The sequence below is a fragment of the Somniosus microcephalus genome, chromosome 13 (genome assembly GCF_052327205.1).
Source record: "Somniosus microcephalus isolate GS21.2 chromosome 13, FLI_Smic_1.0, whole genome shotgun sequence".
In the NCBI taxonomy this organism is placed as follows: domain Eukaryota; kingdom Metazoa; phylum Chordata; class Chondrichthyes; order Squaliformes; family Somniosidae; genus Somniosus; species Somniosus microcephalus.
The window spans coordinates 43,605,047-43,632,126 of NC_140999.1; the positions used below are offsets into that span (position 1 = coordinate 43,605,047).

General features: G+C 50.8%; 1 protein-coding gene and 1 long non-coding RNA gene across 3 annotated transcripts in view; one reads left to right on the forward strand and one right to left on the reverse strand.

Annotated features, from left to right (window-relative positions):
- Positions 1-4,373: 4,373 nt before the first annotated feature.
- The window catches only part of matk (megakaryocyte-associated tyrosine kinase), a 225,889-nt gene continuing 203,182 nt past the window's right edge, over positions 4,374-27,080 (reverse strand). For both annotated transcript variants that reach the window (XM_086004846.1, XM_086004845.1), the window contains 5 exons: positions 21,453-21,537; positions 19,947-20,020; positions 17,361-17,556; positions 15,630-15,716; positions 4,374-7,646 (listed from right to left, as the gene is read on the reverse strand). In XM_086004846.1, coding sequence (XP_085860972.1) covers positions 7,464-7,646; positions 15,630-15,716; positions 17,361-17,556; positions 19,947-20,020; positions 21,453-21,537 — 625 coding nt within the window. In that variant the 3' untranslated portion in view covers positions 4,374-7,463. The remainder of the gene's footprint in view (positions 7,647-15,629; positions 15,717-17,360; positions 17,557-19,946; positions 20,021-21,452; positions 21,538-27,080) is intronic.
- LOC147108282 (uncharacterized) lies at positions 17,547-21,179 on the forward strand. Its single transcript, XR_015080561.1, has 2 exons — positions 17,547-18,858; positions 19,570-21,179. It is a non-coding gene; the product is annotated as an uncharacterized LOC147108282 (long non-coding RNA).

Below are 27,080 nucleotides of genomic sequence, written 5' to 3' on the forward strand. Positions count from 1 at the left end.
CTGGGGTCAGGGACAGTGATGCTGGGGTCAGGGGCAGTGAGACTGGGGTCAGGGGCAGTGATGCTGGGATCAGGGGCAGGGAGACTGGGGTCAGGGGCAGTGATGCTGGGGTCAGGGGCAGGGAGACTGGGGTCAGGGGCAGGGAGACTGGGGTCAGGGGCAGGGAGACTGGGGTCAGGGGCAGTGAGGCTGGGGTCAGGGACAGTGATGCTGGGGTCAGGGGCAGGGAGACTGGGGGCAGGGAGACTGGGGGTAGGGGCAGTGAGGCTGGGGTCAGGGGCAGTGAGGCTGGGGTCAGGGGCAGTGAGGCTGGGGTCAGGCACAGTGATGCTGGGGTCAGGGGCAGTGAGACTGGGGTCAGGGGCAGTGATGCTGGGATCAGGGGCAGGGAGACTGGGGTCAGGGGCAGTGATGCTGGGGTCAGGGGCAGTGAGACTGGGGTCAGGGGCAGTGATGCTGGGATCAGGGGCAGGGAGACTGGGGTCAGGGGCAATGATGCTGGGGTCAGGGGCAGTGAGGCTGGGGTCAGGGGCAGGGAGACTGGGGTCAGGGGCAGGGAGACTGGGGTCAGGGGCAGTGAGGCTGGGGTCAGGGGCAGGGAGACTGGGGTCAGGGGCAGTGAGGCTGGGGTCAAGGACAGTGATGCTGGGGTCAGGGGCAGCGAGACTGGGTCAGGGGCAGGGAGACTGTGGTCAGGGGCAGTGAGACTGGGGTCAGGGGCAGTGAGTCTGGGGTCAGGGGCAGTGATGCTGGGTCAGGGGCAGCGAGACTGGGTCAGGGGCAGGGGCAGGGAGACTGGGGGCAGGGGCAGTGAGGCTGGGGTCAGGGGCAGTGAGGCTGGGGTCAGGGGCAGTGATGCTGGGGTCAGGGGCAGGGAGACTGGGGTCAGGGGCAGTGAGACTGGGGTCAGGGGCAGTGAGGCTGGGGTCAGGGGCAGGGAGACTGGGGTCAGGGGCAGTGAGGCTGGGGTCAGGGGCAGGGAGACTGGGGTCAGGGGCAGGGAGACTGGGGTCAGGGGCAGTGAGGCTGGGGTCAGGGGCAGTGAGGCTGGGGTCAGGGGCAGTGAGACTGGGGTCGGGGGCAGTGAGGCTGGCGTCGGGGGCAGTGAGGCTGGGGTCGGGGGCAGTGAGGCTGGGGTCGGGGGCAGTGAGGCTGGGGTCGGAGGCAGTGAGGCTGGGGTCGGGGGCAGTGAGGCTGGGGTCGGGGGCAGTGAGGCTGGGGTCAGGGGCAGTGATGCTGGGGTCAGGGGCAGTGATGCTGGGGTCAGGGGCAGTGAGGCTGAGGTCAGGGGCAGTGAGGCTGGGGTCAGGGGCAGTGATGCTGGGGTCAGGGGCAGTGAGGCTGAGGTCAGGGGCAGTGAGGCTGGGGTCAGGGGCAGTGAGGGCAATGAGCCCCAAGGCTGCAAATCAAAAGAAAAGATAGTTTGAAAGAATAAAGTTCCCTGCACCAACAGAGTGGGGAGCGGGGCTGGGAGTGTGAGCCAGTTTCACTCGCTCCACAAATCACAGGGCTCTGCATTAAAGTAGGTGGTGAAGGCTGGTGCATGCTCTGAAGGCATATGTCAATCTTTGGGTAATTACGCTCGATCCTGGAAGGTCAATGAGAAACAGAGACCAACTTACATAACTGGTGAGATAACGCAGCACTATACCGAGAACTTGAACCCTGTCCCGTTCCAGCCCCATCCATCCCAGTCCACCCTAACCTCTGCTTCGGAAAAATGGGCCCACCCCTAAAGGAAAATCCGCAATGAATGTAAATATCCAGCTGTACCCAGGCTGGGATGAGAGTGATTGCTAGGCTCAGACTTCGGTCGTGTCCTCTGTTCATCCTGCCTGTGTATAATATGGTACGACAGTCCATTCACACATCCATTATTACCTAATTAGATAAATGGCTCAATCGCAAACAATAATAGATCATATCAGCAGCCAAATGAGTCTCTGAGTCAGATTTAAAGAGATTGGATTATCTTAGAGGCAAAGCGTTGCGATCAAATAGATTATTAAAGACGGTGGTTATCAGCACTGCGCTAAAACTGAATGGTTTAAATTGAAAACGATACAGCACGCCTGATCCGCACACTGGTGCTGTGCTGAACCAATCAGAGCAGGGCAGTCGCTATATTTGAGCCTGTGGAAGTGTACCCCAGCGAGAGTCAGTGTCTGTGGAAATGTACCCCAGTGAGAGTCAGTGTCTGTGGAACTGTACCCCAGCGAGAGTCAGTGTCTGTGGAAATGTACCCCAGTGAGAGTCATTGTCTGTGGAACTGTACCCCAGTGAGAGTCATTGTCTGTGGAACTGTACCCCAGCGAGAGTCAGTGTCTGTGGAACTGTACCCCAGCGAGAGTCAGTGTCTGTGGAACTGTACCCCAGCGAGAGTTAGTATCTGTGGATCGGTACCCCAGTGAGAGTCAATGTTTGTGGAACTGTACCCCAGTGAGAGTCAGTGCCTGTGGAACTGTACCCCAGTGAGAGTCAGCGTTTGTGGAACTGTACCCCATTGAGAGTCAGTGTCTGTGGAACTGTACCCCAGCGAGAGTCAGTGTCTGTGGAACTGTACCCCAGTGAGAGTCAGCGTCAGTGGAACTGTACCCCAGTGAGAGTCAGTGTCTGTGGACCTGTACCCCAGTGAGAGTCAGCGTCTGTGGAACTGTACCCCAGTGAGAGTCAGCGTCTGTGGAACTGTACCCCAGTGAGAGTCATTGTCTGTGGCACTGTACCCCAGTGAGAATCAGTTTCTGTGGAACTGTACCCCAGCGAGAGTCAGTGTCTGTGGACCTGTACCCCAGTGAGAGTCAGCGTCTTTGGAACTGTACCCCAGGGAGAGTCAGCATCTGTGGAACTGTACCCCAGTGAGAGTCAGTGTCTGTGGAACTGAACCCCAGTGAGAGTCAGTGTCTGTGGAACTGTACCCCAGTGAGAGTCAGTGTCTGTGGACCTGTACCCCAGTGACAGTCAGTGTCTGTGGAACTGTACCCCAGCGAGAGTCCGTGTCTGTGGAACTGTACCCCAGTGAGAGTCAGTGTTTGTGGAACTGTACCCGAGCGAGAGTCAGTGTCTGTGGAATGGTACTATAGAAGGAGTCAGTGCATCTTGTGCTGCGGTGAAGACAGACTAACTTAAAGTTTCGATGTGCTGTCCCCTCCAGAACAGGGTCTAGTTGTTCTGGTGAAGCTTCTCTACCTGCAACATTCATGTGGATTTTCACTCCGAGGCTGACTGTCCTGCTCTATACTTTTAGCACTTCTGTTTTTAAGCAAACCTTGCAGTTGGTGAAGTTTCACTGTGCGCTTTGTTATCACCTCTTTATACCGTTGACATGTATTGTAGGGATTTAGTGCAGTCCCTGGGATTTGTGATGTACTCTTACAGATTTACATGGGGCTGTGAGGCAGAACCAATGTAATCTCAGAAGATTTCCTCTTCATTTTTCAATATTGGGGATTATACCATGTGAGAATCTTTGAAAACATGCCAACAGGAGGATTACTATCATGAGGCACAAGACATCAAAACCATGTTTTTCTACAATATTTTCCCTCTCCTTTCCTGAGGGTGATGGAACTTGTTAGGTTGCAGTCTCACGGCCTTCAATACCTCATCCATTTTTCATGTGTCAGCCTGGACTGTGTATTGGTGGGCTATTCAACTCTGAAAGGCATTACAGTCAATCTCAATCCACATACATGCATTTTCCAGCAAGGGGCAGTAAAGAGTGTTCAAGAGAGGACACACAGGCTGTTTCCTTCCCTTCCTCTCTAGTCAGGTGGCCCATTATAACACCCATCTCACTGCCACGCTCAGTGCAGACTGACGATCCAATCTGGACCTTGCAGGATTGTATGGTTCAGGTTGGCAGAGGCCGTCACTGCGGAAGCACAAGCGCTTGGGCGGTCGGTGTCTCGCCCGCCGTGCGGCCGGTGTCACGCCCGCCGTGCGATCGGTGTCTCGCCCGCCGTGCGGTCGGTGTCTCCCCCCACTGGCCCAATAGATGTATTTTAGTGGCGCCCCTTCATTCAATGTGTGGAAACTGGGATAGCCCTGCCTTCCAACAGCATCCCTTTACCTGATTTTGCTGGGAAGTTGACAGCCTTGAGACCGAGGCCTCATTTGATCTACATCCCACAGCCATGGATAGAGTGCCAGGAGCAGATGAAATGGGCAGTTTGCTAAGGCGATGGGGTGGTAAACAGCTCGGGTTGCCAAATCTGGTTGGACGCATTCCTGGAGGATTCATCACATGACCTCCAGGCCAATCCTGGAGAGTTGGCAACTCGATAAACAGCCCAAGAGGGCCATGGACCGAGTACCACTGGGTTAGAGGCAGAGTGTGCTCCCTCCGCAATGTGCCCATGTCAAGTTACAACATCTCAGTAAAAAAAGGCTTTAATTTATTGTAAACACGGGGGTGCACGATCACATCAACATTTAATGAAACACTGAGAAGGAATATGTGCAGCAGCTGTCCATTGAGGTACAAATCTGCTCCACTAGTCAGTAGGCACCACAAAGAGTAAGGACTTCGGAACAAGTAAAAAAAAGACATAAAGAAAGAAAAGACTTGCATTTATATAGCACCTTTCATGACCTAAAAATCCCCAAAGTGCTTTACAGCCAATTTGTACTTTTGAAGTGTAGTCACTGTTGTAATGTAGGGAAAACAAAGCATGGAATGAGAGAAGGCCATTCAGTCCAGCAGCCCTGCTCGTCTTAAAGCCCATGTACAATCTACCCTATCATGGGCTCCAGCCCACCCATTTCATCTCCATAAGGAGAGTTCTGTATAAAAACACCCTTATCCCCTGTTGATTGTAATGGTCAGTGCGGTGCTGATTGTAACGAGTCATTGTGGTGCTAATTTTAATGGGTGGTGTGGTGCTGATTGTAACGGGTCAGTGCGGTGCTGATTGTAATGGGTGGTGTGGTGCTGATTGTAATGGTCAGTGCGGTGCTGATTGTAACGGGTCAGTGTGGTGCTGATTGTAATGGTCAGTGCGGTACTGATTGTAATGGGTCAGTGCGGTGCTGATTGTAACGAGTCAGTGTGGTGCTGATTGTAATGGGCCAGTGTGGTGCTGATTGTAACGGGTCAGTGCGGTGCTGATTGTAACGGGTCAGTGTGGTGCTGATTGTAACGGGTCAGTGTGGTGCTGATTGTAACGGGTCAGTGCGGTGCTGATTGTAACGGGTCAGTGTGGTGTTGATTGTAACGGGTCAGTGCGGTGCTGATTGTAACGGGTCAGTGTGGTGCTGATTGTAACGGGTCAGTGTGGTGCTGATTGTAACGGTTGGTGCAGCGCTGATTGTAACGGGTCAGTGCGGTGCTGATTGTAATGGGTCAGTGTGGTGCTGATTGTAACGGTTGGTGCAGTGCTGATTGTAACGGTTGGTGCAGTGCTGATTGTAACGGGTCTGTGTGGTGTTGATTGTAACAGGTCAGTGTGGTGCTGATTGTAACGGGTCAGTGCGGTGCTGATTGTAACGGGTCAGTGCGGTGCTGATTGTAACGGGTCAGTGCGGTGCTGATTGTAACGGGTCAGTGCGGTGCTGATTGTAACGGGTCAGTGTGGTGCTGATTGTAACGGGTCAGTGCGGTGCTGATTGTAATGGGTCAGTGCGGTGCTGATTGTAACGGGTCAGTGCGGTGTTGATTGTAACGGGTCAGTGCGGTGTTGATTGTAACGGGTCAGTGCGGTGTTGATTGTAACGGGTCAGTGTGGTGCTGATTGTAATGGGTGGTGTGGTGCTGATTGTAATGGTCAGTGCGGTGTTGATTGTAACGGGTCAGTGTGGTGCTGATTGTAATGGGTGGTGTGGTGCTGATTGTAATGGTCAGTGCGGTGTTGATTGTAACGGGTCAGTGCGGTGTTGATTGTAACGGGTCAGTGCGGTGCTGATTGTAACGGGTCAGTGTGGTGCTGATTGTAACGGGTCAGTGTGGTGCTGATTGTAACGGTTGGTGCAGCGCTGATTGTAACGGGTCAGTGCGGTGCTGATTGTAATGGGTCAGTGTGGTGCTGATTGTAACGGTTGGTGCAGTGCTGATTGTAACGGTTGGTGCAGTGCTGATTGTAACGGGTCTGTGTGGTGTTGATTGTAACAGGTCAGTGTGGTGCTGATTGTAACGGGTCAGTGCGGTGTTGATTGTAACGGGTCAGTGCGGTGCTGATTGTAACGGGTCAGTGCGGTGCTGATTGTAACGGGTCAGTGCGGTGCTGATTGTAACGGGTCAGTGCGGTGCTGATTGTAACGGGTCAGTGCGGTGCTGATTGTAACGGGTCAGTGTGGTGCTGATTGTAACAGGTCAGTGCGGTGCTGATTGTAATGGGTCAGTGCGGTGCTGATTGTAACGGGTCAGTGCGGTGTTGATTGTAACGGGTCAGTGCGGTGTTGATTGTAACGGGTCAGTGCGGTGTTGATTGTAACGGGTCAGTGTGGTGCTGATTGTAATGGGTGGTGTGGTGCTGATTGTAATGGTCAGTGCGGTGTTGATTGTAACGGGTCAGTGTGGTGCTGATTGTAATGGGTGGTGTGGTGCTGATTGTAATGGTCAGTGCGGTGTTGATTGTAACGGGTCAGTGCGGTGTTGATTGTAACGGGTCAGTGCGGTGCTGATTGTAACGGGTCAGTGTGGTGCTGATTGTAACGGGTCAGTGTGGTGCTGATTGTAACGGGTCAGTGCGGTGTTGATTGTAACGGGTCAGTGTGGTGCTGATTGTAACGGGTCAGTGTGGTGCTGATTGTAACGGGTCAGTGTGGTGCTGATTGTAATGGGTCAGTGTGGTGCTGATTGTAACGGGTCAGTGCGGTGTTGATTGTAACGGGTCAGTACGGTGTTGATTGTAACGGGTCAGTGTGGTGCTGATTGTAACGGGTCAGTGTGGTGCTGATTGTAACGGGTCAGTGTGGTGCTGATTGTAACGGGTCAGTGTGGTGCTGATTGTAACGGGTCAGTGCGGTGTTGATTGTAACGGGTCAGTGTGGTGCTGATTGTAATGGGTGGTGCGGTGCTGATTGTAATGGGTTGGTGTGATTATGCCCTGTGGTGAAATGTCTTTGGTGAAATTGCTTCACCAGGAGTGAAAGCGGAGGTTGATGTGACCCTCTATAAACCCACTCCCCCGATTCCCCAAACAGTGATGTCAATTTCTAATCTCATATGCGAGAAAACACAACTTACAGAGGCCAGCTCAGTTGAGATGTGAATGGAAACTGGAAAGACAAAGGGGGGTGAGTTAAACATGGATGCGAACCATCAGAGTGTGAATAGTGGAATCCAGCAGGAAACTGAGGGGTTTTTCTTTTATCCCTTTGTGTATAATCAGTGCTTCTTCACCCAGTGCTGCTGCTCACTTCAATTGTAAGATCCTAGAAATGATCCATCCCAGAACGCTAGTTCAATAAGAGATATTGAGGCTATTTGAACCTGACCCCAAGTTGCTTTTCAAACTGTCCTTGCTTCAAACATAATCTGATTTCCGTCCTTCTTTTTCCAGTTTGTCCTTGAGTTTTTTAAAGGTGGGACGTTTCCCGGGATCGTGCTCCCAGCAGGATTTCATCATGTCGTACACCGAGGCGGGACACTTTTCTGGAGATTCCATGCGATATCCCTTCGCCACTCTGTCTGCCATGTCCATCAGTGACTGCAAGGAAACAGAGAGCGATAAACACCGGCATTTCAGGGGCAGCTTGGAACCCAGTTTTGTATCTGGAAAACTAGACCCGCAAGACAGGCTTTAAAGTCAGGATCAGCACCAGGAGTTCGACGTTGTCTTGGGATGCATTGATCCGAAGTGAATTGAGGAAGAGAGAATATTTTGGAACAGAAAAAGGTCACTCGACCCAAAAAGCCTGTCGTAATTTTGCAGAGCTGAATTAAGAATTCAGGGGCCCCGAGCATCAAGGTCATTCGGGGGTCCCTCCGCACCCCCGCACAACACCCCCTCTCCCCTCCCCGATCTATTAAAGCACAAATGTGTAGTAAAATGCCTGAAGAAATAGGCCCCTAGAATATTTACATACAGCATTAATAATAAAGCAAATTATATCGCAATATACTGTCCTTAAATTAAACTGCTTAATTTATACACAGGATTACATAGGATATACAGCACAGAAACAGGCCATTCAGCCCAACCAGTCCATGCCGTTGTGTATGCTCCACTCGAGCTTGCTCCAGTCTTTCCTCATCTAACTCTATCAGCATAACCCTCTATTCCCTTCTCCCTCATATGCTTGTCTAGCCTCCCCTTAAATGCATCTATACTATTCGCTTCAACCACTCCCTGTGGTAGCGAGTTCCACATTCTCACCACTCTCTGGGTAAAGAAGTTTCTTCTGAATTCCCTATTTGATTTCTTGGTGACTATTTTATATTGATGGCCTCTAGTGTTGCTCTTCCCCACAAGTGGAAACATTCTCTCTCTATCCACTCTATCAAAACCTATCATAATTTTAAAGACCTCTATTAGGTCACCTCAGCCTTTTTTCAAGAGAAAAGAGACCCAGCCTGTTCATCCTTTCCTGATCGGTATACCCTCGCATTTCTGGTATCATCCTTGTAAATCTTTTTTGCACCCTCTCTAGTGCCTCTATATCCTTATTATAATATGACGACCAGAATTGTACGCTGCACTCCAAGTGTGGTCTAACCAAGGTTCGATACAAGTTTAGCATAACTTCTCTACTTTTCAATTCTATCCCTCTAGAAATAAACCCTAGTGCTTGGTTTGCTTTTTTTATGGCCTTATTAACCTGTGTCGCAACTTTTAGTGATTTGTGTATTTGTACTCCGAGATCCCTTTGCTCCTCTACCCCATTTAGATTCTTATTTTCCAAGTAATACGTGACCTCCTTATTTTTCTTGTCAAAATGTAATACCGCACACTTTTCTGTGTTGAAATTCATTGGTCACACACACAAAATAAAAACATAGAAATCATAGAATAGTTACAGCACAGAAGGAGGCCATTTGACCCATCGAGCCCGTGCCGGCTCTCTGCAAGAGCACTTCCGCTAGTCTCACTCCTCCGCCCATTCCCCGTAGCCCTGCAAATTTCTACATCTGATTGTAAATTCTGTAAGTTTAATTGCCACGCTCTGTTATATCACAGCAATGATCTACTATCAGCATCTAATTCTAATTAAGCATACAAAATACCAAACCAGTGAATATTTCAATTGCAACACTTTCTCAGTAAGAACAATCAAGGATATATCTGCTATGTGCACCATCTCCTGAAGATAATCAAATTTGCCCGCTATCAGATACTTATTTCAACTCCTTTATTTTTAACGGGGAAACGTTTTTGGAGGGCGGAGCCAATCAGAATGCCCTCATTTTAAAGATGACAAGGAATAAATGCCTTGGCGCAGCACTCTGTCATTCCAGCGTGACCACATCTGCGTAATGTGTTAACCTCTAGTTGTGACTCTGGAAGGAGCTGTTCCAATTTAGCAAGTAATTAAGTGTCACATGAGGATAAAGAAAGGGGGGATAATGGAGGATTACAGCAGGAAGTTTTATTTCCACGGCAACAGTGCTGCCAAGGGCATCTTGAGACGAGGGCAGGCGGTGAACGAGCCAAGGAAGGTCAAGCACGTTCAGCGCAGGTTTTTAACCCTTTAAGGGCCCAGGGGTCATCAGCAACATTATCATTTCAACACAGAGTACGTGGCCTGGGATGGGGGGTGCGAGGGAGCTCTGTGTAAACTTTCTTTTGGTTAATTGGTTTACGCCTGCCTGATTCTTGGGGCAGAAATGGAAAGGCAAAAAGTGTAAATGATTAGAAATCTGAAATGGAAACAGAAATTGCTGGAAATGCACAGCAGGGCTGTCAGCATCTGAAAGAGAAAAGCGAGGTCAGAGTTTCGGGTGGAGACCCTTCATCCAAGCGGTACGCTTGAAACGTGACCCGCTCTTCGATCATTTCAGTCCAGTGTATTTTTGGTAGGCGGGGAGTTCAAGAAGGAACGCACTGCTGTAAAAAAAGAGTTACAGACCTCCCTGTGGTAAACCACTGTTATACCTGTCTGTGTCTGTATGTGTATTCCACTAGGTACAGGTCTGGACATGCCTCGGCTGACTCCTTCCACTATTCCAGGTATATAAGTGACTACCTCCCAGTCCCTTAGTATTCTGGACGGGTCGACCACTCGAGACAAGACCTTCATTCTTTAGTTAATAAAAGCCTGATTGTTACTCGCTCAACCTCAGTCTTTTGAGTAATTGATGGCGCATCAATTTTATTAACTAAATTTTTTATAATGGAGAAGATCCTCACACCAGCATGCCTGGACCTGGACAGTCGGGAAGCGGACGCTTCCACCAAGTTTGCTCACTGGCTCACGTGCTTCGAGACATTCCAGACTGCCTCCACTGCGGTCGAAACGGATGCGGACAAACTGTCTGTCCTGTTCTCCAAGATGAACCACCGAGTGTACTCAGTCATCCGGGACGCGACCTCGTACACAGCCGCCCTCCAGCTCCTCAAGACCCAGTACACGCGCCCTGTGAACGAAGTATACGCTAGGCACCTTCTGGGAGTCGCAAGCAACAACCTGGGGAATCGACTGAGGAATACCTCCAAGCACTGTCCGTGCTTGGCCAGGCCTGTGGGTGTAAGGCGGTAACGCCCACTAAGTACACGGAGGAACTGATCCGGGATGCCTTCGTAGCGGGCCACAGGTCCAACTACACCCGACAGCGACTGCTGGAGCAGAGTGACCTCACCCTCGACAAAGCCTCCGACATCGCACTAACGCTGGACGCAGCCTTCCGGGGCATGGATGCCTACTCCTCTGCACCGTGGACGCCGCGGGGAACAACAACCTGGGACACGGTAGGACAGCCCCATAGCACCGTGCCACCCCAGCCACAGCCCAACAACGGCCCAACTACCGCAGCAGTGTCCCAAAGCCAGACAGCAGTATCCCAAGGCCAGAAATACTACTTCTGTGGCCAGGCCAAACACCCCAGAGGGCGCTGCCCGGCGAAGAATGCGACCTGCTCGGGCTGCGGGAAAAAGGGACACTACGCCAGCGTCTGCAAGGCCAAAGCCACCCCGAACGCCAGCAGCGCCGCGTGTGGGCCGTGCGAGCCGCCATCTTGGGCCCCCAACAGCGCCGCGTGTGGGCCGTGCGGGCCGCCATCTTGGGCCTCCCCAGCCATGTGCGAACCACCGCAGCAGCAGCCATCTTGGACGACTCCAGCCACATGGGAATCATGGACGACGCCATCTTGGACACCAGCCGGGACGCAGCAGACCGCCAACCCCCCCCCCCCCCATCTGATACTCGCAGTGACACACCAACCCCTACGCTGGCCTCTGTGACGCTGGACCAAACGAGACCACACCAGCTAGCTCGGTCCAAAATGGACGTTAAGGTAAACGGCCATGCAATAAACTGCCTTTTTGACTCCGGGAGCACAGAGAGCTTCATCCACCCCGACACGGTGCGGCGTTGCTCTCTCCCAGTCCTGCCTGCGCACCAGCGGATTTCTATGGCCTCCGAGTCCCAGTCAGCGGACATTGGCGGCTACTGCGTGGTGACACTAGTAGTAGACGGGACTGTGTTCAATAATTTTAAACTCCTGGTCCTGCCCGACCTCTGCGCTGCCGTTCTACTGGGGTTGGATTTCCAGTGCCACCTCAAAAGCGTTACGATGGCGTACGGTGGCCCCCCTCCCCCCACTCACAGTCCGCAGCCAGCAGCCTCCAAATTGCCCGCCGCGCACCAGATGCAACCTCTCCACACTCAGAGTCCCACCCCCCCCCACTGTTTGCTAACCTCACCCCCGACTGTAAGCCCATCGCCACAAAGAGCAGGCGATACAGTGCCGGGGACAGGGTTTTCATCAAAACCGAAGTGGAACGGCTCCTGAAGGAGGGGATTATTGAGGGCAGCTCCAGCCCCTGGCGAGCCCAGGTTGTGGTCGTTAAGACCGGCGAGAAACAACGCCTGGTCATCGACTACAGCCAAACAATAAACCGCTACACCCTGCTGGACGCCTACCCACTCCCCCGCATAGCTGACATGGTCAACCAGATCGCGCAGTACCGTGTCTTTTCGACCATTGACCTGAAATCAGCGTACCACCAGCTCCCCATCAGCCCTGAACACCGCCAGTATACTGCTTTTGAGGCAAACGGCCGCCTCTATCACTTCCTTAGGGTTCCCTTCGGTGTTACCAACGGGGTCTCCGTCTTCCAAAGGGAGATGGACCGGATGGTCGATCAAAACGAGCTGCAGGCCACTTTCCCTTACCTAGATAATGTGACCATCTGCGGCCATGACTTGCAGGACCATGACGCAAACCTCGAGAAATTCCTCCGCACCGCCCAACTCCTGAACCTGACATATAACAAGGAGAAGTGCATATTCCACACAGACTGCCTTGCCATCCTTGGCTGTGTTGTGGAACACGGGGTCATCGGTCCCGACCCGGACCGGATGCGTCCCCTTATGGAACTCCCACTGCCCCACTGCCTAAAAGCTCTGAAGAGGTGCCTAGGGTTTTTTTCCTACTACGCTCAGTGGGTCCCCTACTATGCAGACAAAGCCCGTCCGCTGATCAAGTCCACCTCTTTTCCCGTGACGGCAGAGGCCCGCTTAGCCTTCCACCGTATCAAGGAAGACATTGCCAAAGCCGCAGTGGACGAATCCATCCCCTTCCAGGTGGAAAGCGATGCGTTCGACTTCGCTCTGGCCGCCACCCTTAATCAGGCGGGGAGACCTGTGGCATTCTTCTCACGAACCCTCCAGGGCCCGGAGACCAGACACTCCGCGGTCGAGAAGGAGGCCCAGGCTATCGTGGAGGCTGTGCGTCATTGGAGGCACTACCTGGCCGGAAAACGATTTACCCTGCTCACTGACCAGCGTTCAGTTGCTTTTATGTTCAACAACAAGCAGAGGGGCAAAATCAAAAATGACAAGATCTTGAGGTGGAGAATCGAACTTTCCACCTACAATTACGAGATCTTGTACCGGCCTGGGAAGCTCAATGAACCCCCAGATGCCCTATCGCGTGGCACCTGCGCCAGCGCGCAGATCGATAGGCTGAGGGCCCTCCACAATGACCTCTGCCACCCGGGGGTCACCAGGTTCTTCCACTTCATCAAGGCCCGCAACCTGCCTTACTCCATCGAGGAGGTCAGGACCATGACCAAGAACTGCCAAGTCTGCGCTGAGTGCAAACCGCACTTTTATAGACCAGACAGAGCCCACCTGATAAAAGCCACTCGCCCTTTCGAACGCCTGAGCGTCGATTTCAAAGGGCCTCTCCCCTCCTCCGACCGCAATGTGTACTTCCTCAACATCATTGACGAGTACTCCCGGTTCCCGTTCACTATCCCCTGCCCGGACATGACCAGTGCCACGGTCATTAAATCTCTGAACAGCCTCTTCACCCTGTTCGGTTTCCTCAGCTATATCCATAGCGACCGGGGCTCATCGTTTATGAGCGACGAACTCCGCCAGTACCTGCTCGCTAGGGGTATAGCCACAAGCAGGACCACCAGTTACAACCCCCGGGGGAACGGACAGGTGGAAAGAGAGAATGCAACAGTTTGGAAGGCCGCCCTACTAGCCTTAAAGTCTAGGGGCCTTCCGACCTCCCGCTGGCAGGAGGTGCTCCCCGATGCGCTCCACTCGATTCGGTCACTGCTCTGCACTGCCACCAATGCCACCCCTCACGAGAAAATGTTTGTCTTCCCAAGGAAGTCCACATCGGGGACATCGTTACCGCCATGGCTGACGTCCCCAGGGCCGGTACTACTGAGAAGACACGTGAGGGCCAATAAAACGGACCCCCTGGTCGAGAGGGTCGACCTCCTCCACGCCAACCCCCAGTACGCTTACATTGAGTACCCGGACGGGCGGGAGGACACAGTCTCCATACGAGACCTCGCACCCTCGGGGACCGCCGTAACCCACTACGACACAGTCTCCATACGAGACCTCGCACCCTCGGGGACCGCTGTAACCCACTACCCATTACCACCCCCCCCCCCACGACCCGATATCCAACCCCAGCAGCCGGCTCGCCTTGGACCGTCACCCACGAGGACTACACTCCAGGGCCCCAGCCTACACGGGACGCGACGCCGGAAGCTCCACCACCCCTGCCGTCGCCACGTCGATCACAGCGGCAGACAAGACCTCTGGAGAGACTCCAATACATGAACTTTTAAATACACTTCACCCCGCCGGACTCATTTTTAAACAAGGGGTGAATGTGGTAAACCACTGTTATACCTGTCTGTGTCTGTATGTGTATTCCACTAGGTACAGGTCTGGACATGCCTCGGCTGACTCCTCCCACTATTCCAGGTATATAAGTGACTACCTCCCAGTCCCTTAGTATTCTGGACGGGTCGACCACTCGAGACAAGACCTTCATTCTTTAGTTAATAAAAGCCTGATTGTTACTCGCTCAACCTCAGTCTTTTGAGTAATTGATGGCGCATCACTCCCCTAAATCGGGAATCCTTGCCCCGTGAAATGTAATGTCACCCCATCCAGATTTGTACAAGACGGTTCGGTTTTATAAAGACCAGGCTTACAGCTTCTTTGCACACCGAGTAAATCTCCCCCAGATTATGGGGATCGAATGGGCAGCCCAAGACTTTCTAAAATGTGAACTAATCCTTTGATTTTAACCTGAGCCACCCGGGAGGAATGGGGTGGCTTCGGGTCGACGGCCCAGCTTAAACCCCGCCCCATCTCATGCTCCATTGAAGCCAATGCAACGTAAAATGGGGCGGGGCGTAAACTGAGTGTTCGACCCGAACCCGCCCATTCCCGCCGGGCTGATTAGGTTAAAATCGGGCCCTTTATCTGGGGTTTTTGAATATCGGCCTATTGTTCCACTTTGCTCCTGTGCCTCGTGATGAGCCTTTTGTTATTTCAGTTTTAATTGAATTTTCATCAGCGGCTAAACAAGCCTGAAACCTCCCCCCCTCGCCTCGCTCCGTCCTGTCCCTATACCCACCCTGCCCATTATCCATCCACTGTCCCATCCCTTATTCCACTCCCACATGCCCTGCCCCTATACCAGCCCCAACCCCTTATCCATTCCCTGCCCCATCCGTTATATGCCAGTACATAGCCGGGATTCCCATTCCTGCTCACTATCCAGTGCCTCTGGCCAGGCTTGGCTGTGATGCCCACCACAGTTGAATAGGCTGCCACCTGACGACTATTCACTGTCTAGACCCACATGTGAAGAATTCACTGTCTAGACCCACACGTGAAGAATTCACTGTCTAGACCCACGCATGAAGAATTCCACTTGGGCAGGGATCCATTCTGCTGAAGGGACTCCACCTGAAGCACTGACCAAGTCTTTCTCTTTCAGGCACTGAGGATATTCTTTGATTTATGATTAGACTTTGTACAGTTTTGGTTTTCAAATGAATGAAAGCTCTGTTGGTGTTGCGAATAGAAGGGTTAATTATAGGCAAGAAGTAGAGAGGGGCTTGGAGTGAATAGTGGAAAACACAGAGCCCACTGTTTGTCCTTTCCCTGATGGCCTTCGATGACTTGACGGTGGTTTTAGAGAGAACCATATCCTGTGAAACAATTAACAAAATCTGAAGAGTGAGTGGCAGGTCGAAAGCACTCACCAACTTAGGATAGGGAGTCCGGCCGTACGAAAACAGCTCCCACAGAAGAATTCCGTAACTCCAGACATCCGATTTGGTGGAGAATTTCTGTTAGAAGGAGTCAGAAAACTTGTTATAGACACTCCTCCCCTAGACAATTACAAGTGTAATAATCTTAACACCTTGGCAGAAAATAAACCGGTGGGCCCTTCATTCTCTCTCTCTCTCACTCAATGGGTTGGCGACAGGCTGCCATTTAAGTAGCAAGGCCTGTGGGGTTTAAGTGGCCAATTCAATCAGAGGAAGGGATAGAGTTACCATTGCTCTGTGTCGGCCCAGGCCAACACAGTCCACACACAATAGTTCAATGGAGCACAGTTCAGAAAGAATAGGAGAGGCACAGAGGAAGAGTTAGAATATCTCGTGTCTGGCTGTAATTTAGAGGAAATCCTAGATTAAGGCAGCTGAATGGATTCTGGCAGGTTTGAAGAGATTGAGGTATAATGACTGTAAATTTAAGTGTCAGTATTGTGCCCCCCAGCTGCTGTGCTACAGGAGGGATTTTCTCGGTGACTATTGCCAAGGCTCTTTTACCCACTTAGATCTAAGGTGCAGCTCGGTGATGTCTATGAAACTGGAATGAGGTGCCTAACAATTTGCTCTACCTCTCTCCTGAAGGCACTGAAATGGGCACTGGCTGCCCTACTGTATCTTGCCCAGCAGTCCTAGAACATGCGCGTGTGTTTGTGTGTGTGCATGTACGCATGTTTGTGTGTATGTGTGTGTGCATATGCATGTGTGTACATGTGCGTGCGTGTGCATGCTTGGGTGTGTGTGTGTGCATGCATGGGTGGGTGTGTGCATTGGTGCGTGAGAGTGTGCGTGTGTATGGTGTGTGTGTGTGTGTGTGTGTGTGTGTGTGTGTGTGTGTGTGTGTGAGTGTGCATTGGTGCGTGAGTGTGTGGATGTGGATGGTGTGTGTGTGTGTGTGTGTGTGAGTGTGCATTGGTGCGTGAGAGTGTGCGTGTGTATGGTGTGTGTGTGTGTGTGTGTGTGTGTGTGTGAGTGTGAGTGTGCATTGGTGCGTGAGTGTGTGCGTGTGTATGGTGTGTGTGTGTGAGTGTGAGTGTGCATTGGTGCGTGAGTGTGTGCGTGTGTATGGTGTGTGTGTGTGTGTGTGTGTGTGAGTGTGCATTGGTGCGTGAGAGTGTGCGTGTGTATGGTGTGTGTGTGTGTGTGTGTGTGTGTGTGTGTGTGTGTGTGTGTGTGTGTGTGTGTGTGTGAGTGTGTGTGTGTGTGTGTGTGTGAGTGTGCATTGGTGCGTGAGAGTGTGCGTGTGTATGGTGTGTGTGTGTGTGTGTGTATGGTGTGTGTGTGTGTGTGTGTGTGTGTGTGTGTGTGTGTGTGTGTGTGTGTGAGTGTGCATTGGTGCGTGAGTGTGTGGATGTGGATGTCAGGTGAGAACAGGATCGGTCTTCACTGCAATGCTCCCCTATGGGCCAATATTCTGACAACACTGTGTCTAGGCTCACGTGTAGAATGGTCAGTGGGGTGAGGTACCAGAGGGTGGTCTGTCTAGGAATGGTGTCCCCAGGAGGTGGAGAAGATATACAAATACGAATCTACTCCTTTACTGACCAGATCATGGCTAATTCTCACAGTCTTGCTATAACGGTGTGCAATGAGGAGGCTCCATGACGCCCACTGTTCAATCTGCCTGCTTCAAATGAGAACAGGCTCTCCTGCCCTTACGTGCTGTCTGAGTGCCTCTGGTGCTGTCCACTTCACCGGCAGCTTCGCTCGGTCCCGAGTACTGGACACCCCTTTGGCCAGGCCGAAGTCGCTCACTTTGGCGATATTTTCATCCGAGATCAGAATGTTCCGGGCTGCCAAGTCTCGGTGAACAAGCTTTTTCGATTCCAGGTACTCCATCCCCTCGCAAACGTCACTGGCAACAGGAAACAGCGGGAAAGCAGACATACAATTCAATTACTGAAGGCAGAGGTGAGACTGTGCGAGGGGGTGAGAGACTACTCATAGTTCTGTTGATTAACAGGACCATGTGGTGTGGTTCTGAACTGTAGGAAACAGAAGGTCCAGGTTGGATTTCTGGTCCGTACCAAGTTAGTTGACTTCAGCCAGAGCTGAGTTAGAGGTGCTACAATTGGCCTCAGTGCCCCTGGGTTAAGAAAGCTGGCAGGGAGGGGGAGGGGGGGGTGAAAGCAGTCAAGTCTCCGGCTGCTAGAGTGTTATCCATTAACTCCTGCTGAAACAGGTGTGAGTATGAAAGCTGAGGTGTGTGAGGCAGGAGAGATCCAGGATCAGCACAGGCTGTGATCACCCCATGGAATAACCAGCTGACTGTCTAGGCTCCCACATGATGAATGGACACTTGATGAGCTATGGAAGGAGAGAGGCTGAGCCCCATCGACCCATTCTCCAGTGCGGGCTCTTAAGAGGCAGGTGGGGTGGGAAATGACAATTCGTCGCTGCGCCATGACACCAGAGCCAGCAGAGTAAATGGCCGTAGCCACCTCCTTGGGCTGACCCTCGGCCTCCGGTCATTGGGTCGGGAATGAAAGCCACAGCCAGGACTTTGAACAACTGTGAAACAGAAGACTGCAGACACTGAAAATCCAACAGAAAATATTGGAAATGCTCAGCAAGTCAGGCAGCATCTGTAAAGAAAGGAAAAATTTGAATGTTTTAAGCCCTTACAGATGCTGGCTGACTTCTCTGTCTCTCTTTGGGACTGGTGCTGTGGGACAGGCCCCGCGATGTAAACTGGACATGAATTCGGGAGGGAGAATGGGTATTTTAAAAACACACTTTCAAAACAAGCTGGAGAAGGCTGGTGAGCATTGCTGTCCATAACACACCTTTCACTAAATTGGAACTTTACTCTTCAAAATACCAAGTCCTAATTCCTAAAGTGGATTGTGATAAAGCAACCATTAATCGGTCATTAGTGGTAATTAGCTGGAACAAGCAGAGGGCAGAGTTAACCAAATAACATTTGACAACTGCCTGACATACAGATTGCCATCCAATGACCTCACTATTTAAACAATTTAGGAATTGCTAATCCTGGTTGAGTAGGTAAAGGACCTTCTCCCTGTAGTCAGGGAGCTACCTGGATTGAGCATCCCCAGAGGGCTGGGACAAGGCTGAGGCCAGTACAATGGTCTGTGTGTCAATGCAGTGCAGCGTCACTCTCCCAGTCCCAGACTATCCACAGGACGTTCCCTGGGTGAGCGGGATGCAGTTTAAACATTGTTGGCCTGTTTCAATGTTGCAACAGTGAGGAGTGAGGGGCAGCGTATTCTGTAATAATATGTATATGGAGTTTATTGCAGTAAAATGGGTGGGCATTAATGAGCACACCGATCTCCCCTGCGCTCAGTTTAAGCGTGGCTTCTATTTCTGCAACACGACACCCCAAGTCATTCCGGTCATAATCGTCCTTCATTTAAAGGAGAAGAAAGGTGTTGAGCCTGCGCCCACTGAGTGGGCCTCAGCCGTGGCTCAGTGGGCCGCACTCTCGCCTCTGAGTCCGCAGACTCCATGAGACTTGAGCACAAAATCCAGGCTGACACTCCAGTGAGGTACTGAGGGAGTGCTGCACTGTCGGAGGCGCCGTCTTTCAGATGGAACGTTTAACCGAGGCCCAGTCTGGCCTCTTGGGTCGACATAAAAGATCCCAATTTGAAGAGGAGCCGGGGCATTATCCCTGGCGTCCTGATCAATATTCATCCCTCAACCAACAGAAAAACAGATTTTCGGAACATTTATCTCATTGCTGTTTGTGGGAGCTTGCTGTACGCAAATTGGCTGCTGCGTTTCCCACATTACAATAGTAACTACACTTTAAAAGTACTTCATTGGCTGTGAAGTGTTTTGGGACATCCCAAGGTAGTGAAATAATTTATTATATAAATGCAAATCTGTTTTTCCTTTTTAGTGAATCTTCACTGAACTCTTTCCACGATTCTAATGTCCGTGCTATAGCAGAGGGCTTCTCTCTGTATGCACTAACTCCAGCTCTGGCCCTACCAAGGTCTTGCACAAATTCAGTGCTTCTGTATTTAACAGCAGGAGTTTCACCATTTTGCCCAATTCCCAGGTTTAGTGCTTTCTGCCTCGCACTCTGCCGGACTCCGATCAATACCACGTGGAGCGGGACCTGGACCTGGCTCTGTTCCTGCTCTGTGGGGTTTGGACGTTGGACCCGTGGGTGCCCGCGGAACTGTACCTTGGCACGAATCGATGCCCTCAGCAGAAGAGGAAAGAACAGTGGAGGGTCCGGGAAAGTATAACAGAAAAAGATTTGAAACTCACAGCCCGAACTGGATCAGCTGCTTCAGTGTGACGACCGATCTGCCTCTCGTTCTCAAATAGTTGACGAGGTTACCCTTGAAAGGACAGAGAACAGAACGTTTAAAGATGGTGAAACTTTCCTACTGGCCGTTTATCTCATTGTTACTTGAGGGACCTTGCTGTGCGCAAATTGGCTGCCGCAGTTCTTTACGATAGTGACTACACTTCAAAAGTACTTAATTGGCTGTGAGATGTTTTTGGACATGAAAAGTGCTATAAAAATGCTGTAATCTTTCTTTACTGCAAAATCTAAGGGCCTTTTAACTTGTGGTTGCTAACAACACTGCAGTTTGGGGAGAGGCCTATAAGGAGCCCTTGACAATGCTCCGTTAGGCTGTAGGATGCTAATTGGGAATACAGGGCCGCCTTTCTGTGTGTGTGAGGGCTCCGTTTCAATACGAGGGTTTTAATTGACCAGTTCTTGATTTTAATGTCTGATGTACTAAACAGACTCCGCCCATTCAACAGGCCAGAAGCAAAGCTCATGAATCTGGTCGCCGCTCCCAACAACTGTGTAAAAGTGAAGCCAATGGAACAAGTCAGCTTCTTTCTATTTGCAACTGCAGCTGGGAGGGTTAATAGTGAAAGATTATTTTCGCTGGTTGGGGAAATGCTAACAAGGGGGCTTAGACTTCGACTTGGGGCCTAATGTTATAAGCACAAAAAAAAGGGGGTTAGGAGAATTTTTTTCACACGAAGGGTTATTAGCGAGGCCATATGATTTATGATTTTCACACAAGAATGGACAAAATTCTCCTCAAACTGTACCAGTTAAAACCTCCAGGCAGATAAAGATACTCACTTTCCAGCCACAGGCTCATACTCCAAGGAATGACTCAACAATGCACGTTTGCATAACATGACAGATACACAACAGCCAGAACAGCGAGGGGGAAAAACTACCCGCCATGTATACACCCTCACACACGTGTGGATTTAAGGCCCGATTCGTGACTTTATTTCGGGCCTTGTAATTTTCTCAGTGGTCCACATAAGAAACAGCGAATTGAAAGCCACTTTACTGGTAAGTGGTCTGTCAGAAAACATGGCCGCCTTCACCTCTGATGGCAATGTGTCAAAGCTGGATTTTCATACAAGAAAAAGGAACCGATTTTACAGAAACAAGTTAAATTTAAACAAGGGCGGGAGAGAGGTACAGGAAGACAGAAAGCAGAATGAAAGCTTTTAATTTTTTTTACACATAATAGACTTAAAATGTTTTTAATCGTTTGGGGCTGCCATTCCAATAATAAATCCATTCCTAATGTTTCAGTGGATATGTTACTGTAATAGTTTCTGGGTCACCGTGCATGACAATAGCATGGTAAACATCGCCACACTGCTACAGTGAGTTGAACACATGGCCCAGTATCTACATCACAAGTCTATTGGCTGATGGAGGACCTCGGGGGAGATGGAAAGAGAAATACAGAGAGACTGAGGGTTTTAAAATAAACAGGGTCATACCTTGCCCATGAACTCAGTCACGATATACAGTCCATTGTGTACTATAACTCCCAACAATTTCACCAGGTTCCCGTGCTGCAGTTTCCTGTTTTTTTTACAAAAAGAGTGAAATGAGAGAGCAAAATCCATCACCGCGGAGTCTGTCTGTTTTCTGGCAGTTTTTTTTTTAACCAACCAGTTTACCCTCCTCCTCCTCCCCCCCCCCCCAGCCAGCTCTTGCTGAGGTGTGGCTACGTGAACACCAGGCTCTCACCCATGTGACCATTCTCCCTGCCTGAGCAGAAACAGAGTCAGCGGGAGATTTGACTGTGTTGGGGCACCGTAGCCGGGCCTGATCCTGTCCTTACCTGCCGCCCACACTTTCTCAGTCGGATCGGATAATGATTGGAAAGAGGGGGCCATGACTGATTTTTCCACCCTCTCTCCATCACCGTGACCATGAGAGTTTAATAAAATTATCTCTCAGCTACTATCCCCCCCTCCCCACCCCTGTGTGGTAGGGGCGGGGAGCAGGAGTGCACCACACAGCAGCAGAACCTCCAACCAGCCAGGCATAAAAAAAGCACTAATGGTAACCATGGCGAATATGCCCTCCTAACCAAAACAGGAAGTGCAGAGGCAAGACAACAGGATCTAGCACCTGAAAGGAGAAAGTAAAGAATTCAAAATATGAGGAATGTTTTGCTCTAGTATTTCCCACACACGTGCTTTTTAATTTGGACCTCACACACATGTTTGTCTTGTGCAGGGTTGCCAACTCTGCTTGGATGTATTCCTGGAGGTTTCGTCACATGACCTTTCACCTCCACCCACCCCCCCCCCACCCCCGTCTCCAATATAATAAACAAAAATGTTCAAAGAAATGTTTTTAAAAACACAACTTTTTTTTATGCCCCTATGATTTTTCTCCCAGAATTGCTGGCAGCCGTGTCCAGGAGATTAATCCTTGGAGACTCCAGGGCAATCCTGGAGGGTTGGCAACCCTAGCCTTGTGTAAGCTTTCCACAGCCGGGGTAGCACACACACAGAAAGGCTGAATATACACACCCACCCAGTGCGATACTGAGCCTTAGGACTAGGAAGGCTCCCGATTCGATCCCTAGTCAGTGGCACTACAGTTGGCCTCAGTGCCTTGTGTCAGGGAGGGGGAAGAAAATTGGACAAGGTCCTGGTCATTATCCAGTGACTCTTGCTGGAAAGTGCACCCGTGTGTGGGCATCAGGTGATGTGACAGAAACATTGGAATGTTGCGTTTGTGGTTTCCTTACAGCCTTTGGTTCAAATTAGGTTTTTAAAATGCCACTCGTTCATTTGAAACCCAACATCTTGGCTCCGAGATCAGAGCCCCGACGTTCCTGGGGATAGGGAGGGCGGTTTTTGCAGTGCACTGGCAGTGGGCGAGGAGGAGGAAGAGGGCAGATTTTGGGCAGACCTGGGCCCACCAGGGTTCCGTCCCTTTCCGGCACTGTCAGAATTCCTGACAGTTTGGTTCGAGCGCACAATACTCCCGCCACATGTGGACGGTGCCCTGTAATGGGTTGTAAATGAGGAAGGTACACCCAATGACCTTAGCAACATTGGGTGCCTCCAATCTAAGTGGTGTGAGACCAGTTCTGATGAAAGGTCATCGACCTGAAACATTAGCCCTCCTTGTTTCTCTCCACAGCTGCTGCTTGGCCTGCTGAGTATTTCCAGCCTTTTCTGTTTTTATTTCAGAATTCCAGCATCTACTTTGCTTTTGAGGCCTAATGGAACTGTTATGTGCGATCCAGTAGCAATAAATGGGTTCACTGTTGACCTGGGGCACACTATCCCAGATTACTGCCTGCACAAGGTCACGTTTTGCTGGTTAGGAAGCAGCAGCTTGCATGTGGAGGTGGACCTGTCGCTTTGGCCGTCAGACAAAGGCATCGGGAGGGAGCTTGAATTGTTAGAATTGTCGGAGGGCTGGGTCGGACCTTGCTGCGATACTCCCAGAATAGCCTGCGAACACTCACGGTCTAGGCTCACACAGGCAGAATGGCCCCTTGAGCAAGGTACAGGAGGGGTGCTAGTATCCAGAAAACCGAGCCCCAGCAAGAGCCAGGTTTGACCAGGCACCTTTCTGGTCAGCCTGCTTCAGCCCCAGACCGGGCAGTGTGTTCACTCACTCAGATGCTGGGGGAGGCCCAGAGCAACCTTCGTCTAATGATTACATAATGCTGGGATATTAGCGCTGACAAGTTTGGGAAATTGGATAAATATAGGGACTGTTGTCCCACCTAGTGGACACATTACAAAACTGCTAACCACACAGTGACCTCCCAAAAATTGTGCTTTACAAATGAACTTCACACAAAAGCAGCACAGATTTGATCATTTTACAGTTAATCTTTTTTTTTTAATTATTAAAACTTGACTACACTTCCACTTTATTAAATTACTGTCAGTTTGGCTCTGTTAGCACTTTCTGGTCTCTCAGTCAGAAGGTTTTGGGTTCGAGCCCCACACCTAGACTTGAGCACATAATCCAGGCTGACACTTCAGTTGAGTACTGAAGGAGTGATGCACTGTCAGAGGTGCCGTCTTTTGGGTGAGCTGTTAAACTAAGGCCCCGCCTGCCTGTTCTACTAGTTCAACTGAATGTTAAAGATCCCATCGCACTATTTGAAGACTAGGAAGTTCTCCCAATGTTCGAGCCAACATTCCCCCCTCAATCACCACCACCTAAAACTTATTTAGCTGGTCATTCAGCTCATTGCAGTTTGTGGGATCTTGCTCTGTGCAAACTGGCTCCTGCATTATTGTACACAGTATTTACTGTACTTTCAAGTCATTGCATGTGAAGAGCTTTGAGATGTTTCTGAGAGGCATTATAGAACTGCAGGTCTTTCTTTTACAAGCTAAATATACAATGCTGGTGGAGTCCCTGTTCAGGAGAACCAAAGAAAGCATGGAATGAGAAAAGACCCATCAAGCTCACTCATTACCTAGCCCATGTACAGTCTACCCTATCACAAACTCTACCCCATACATTTAATCTCTTGCATAAAAGTTCTGTATCAAAACTCCCTGATCCCCAAGCTAATCTCCACTATTCAAACTCTGACCTCTTTGCACCACTACAGAATAGGACCAGTCCCATTCCCGTACTGGAATATTAACATTTAAATACAAAAATAAACTACCCTTAAAAAATATATATAAAATAAAACAGAGCAGTACCCAATGAACCAGACTCCCACTCAACTAGATCTACCTCTCCAACACAAAAAGAAAATACTGCAGATGCTGGAAATCTGAAATAAAAACAGAAAATGCTGGAGATACTCAGCAGGTCAGGCAGCATCTGTGAAGAGGGAAACAGAGTTAACGTTTCAGGTCGATGACCTTTCATCAGAACTGGAAAAAAGCAGGAAATGGAACAGATTTTTAAGCAAGTGTGGGAGCTGGGAAAGGGGGGAGGGGAGGAAAGAACAAAAGGGAAGGCCTGTGATAGGGTAGAAGGCAGGAGGGGTGAAGAGACATTAAGAGAGATTCAAGGCAAGAGGAGATGGTAATGGGACAGGTTAAGAAACAAAGGATGGCTCCAGATGAAGTGTAAATTGCGGTGGCAGAATGAAAGACAGCTGCCATGTGGGGGAGAAGAACAGAAGGCACATACAAAAAGTGTGGATAAAAAATATATATATGATAGGGGCCAGGTTATGCTCTGAAATTATTGAACTCTATTTTGAGTCCAGAAGGCTGTAAAGTGCCTAATCGAAAGATGAGGTGCTGTTCCTCGAGATTACACGGAGCTTCCGTGGAACAATGCAAGAGGACGAGGACGGTGAGATCTACCTCTCCCCTCAACTGGACCCACTCTACATGCAGCCAGACCCACCCTACACTTAGCTGGACCCTCCTATATTCAATCAGATGTACCCTATATTCAACTCGACTCAACCAGACCCACGTTCATTGAACCGGACCCACACTCACTGAACCAGACCCACACTCACTGAACCGGACCCACACTCACTGAACCAGACACACACTCACTGAACCAGACCCACACTCACTGAACCGGACCCACACTCACTGAACCGGACCCACATTCACTGAACCAGACCCACACTCACTGAACCAGACCCACACTCACTGAACCGGACCCACACTCACTGAACCAGACCCACATTCACTGAACCGGACCCACATTCACTGAACCGGACCCACATTCACTGAATCAGACCCACACTCACTGAACCGGACCCACACTCACTGAACCGGACCCACACTCACTGAACCAGACCCACATTCACTGAACCAGTCCCACACTCACTGAACCGGAACCACACTCACTGAACCAGACCCACATTCACTGAACCAGACCCACACTCACTGAACCGGACCCACACTCACTGAACCAGACCCACACTCACTGAACCAGAACCACATTCACTGAACCGGACCCACACTCACTGAACCAGACCCACACTCACTGAACCGGACCCACACTCACTGAACCAGACCCACACTCACTGAACCAGACCCACACTCACTGAACCAGAACCACATTCACTGAACCGGACCCACACTCACTGAACCAGACCTACATTCACTGAACCAGACCCACACTCACTGAACCGGACCCACACTCACTGAACCAGACCCACACTCACTGAACCAGACCCACACTCACTGAACCAGACCCACACTCACTGAACCAGAACCACATTCACTGAACCGGACCCACACTCACTGAACCAGACCCACACTCACTGAACCGGACCCACACTCACTGAACCGGACCCACACTCACTGAACCGGACCCACATTCACTGATCCGGACCCACACTCACTGAACCGGACCCACACTCACTGAACCGGACCCACACTCACTGAACCGGACCCACACTCACTGAACCGGACCCACATTCACTGAACCGGACCCACACTCACTTAACCGGACCCACACTCACTGAACCAGACACACACTCACTGAACCAGACCCACACTCACTGAACCGGACCCACACTCACTGAACCGGACCCACATTCACTGAACCAGACCCACACTCACTGAACCAGACCCACACTCACTGAACCGGACCCACACTCACTGAACCAGACCCACATTCACTGAACCGGACCCACATTCACTGAACCGGACCCACATTCACTGAATCAGACCCACACTCACTGAACCGGACCCACACTCACTGAACCGGACCCACACTCACTGAACCAGACCCACATTCACTGAACCAGTCCCACACTCACTGAACCGGAACCACACTCACTGAACCAGACCCACATTCACTGAACCAGACCCACACTCACTGAACCGGACCCACACTCACTGAACCAGACCCACACTCACTGAACCAGAACCACATTCACTGAACCGGACCCACACTCACTGAACCAGACCCACACTCACTGAACCGGACCCACACTCACTGAACCAGACCCACACTCACTGAACCAGACCCACACTCACTGAACCAGAACCACATTCACTGAACCGGACCCACACTCACTGAACCAGACCTACATTCACTGAACCAGACCCACACTCACTGAACCGGACCCACACTCACTGAACCAGACCCACACTCACTGAACCAGACCCACACTCACTGAACCAGACCCACACTCACTGAAC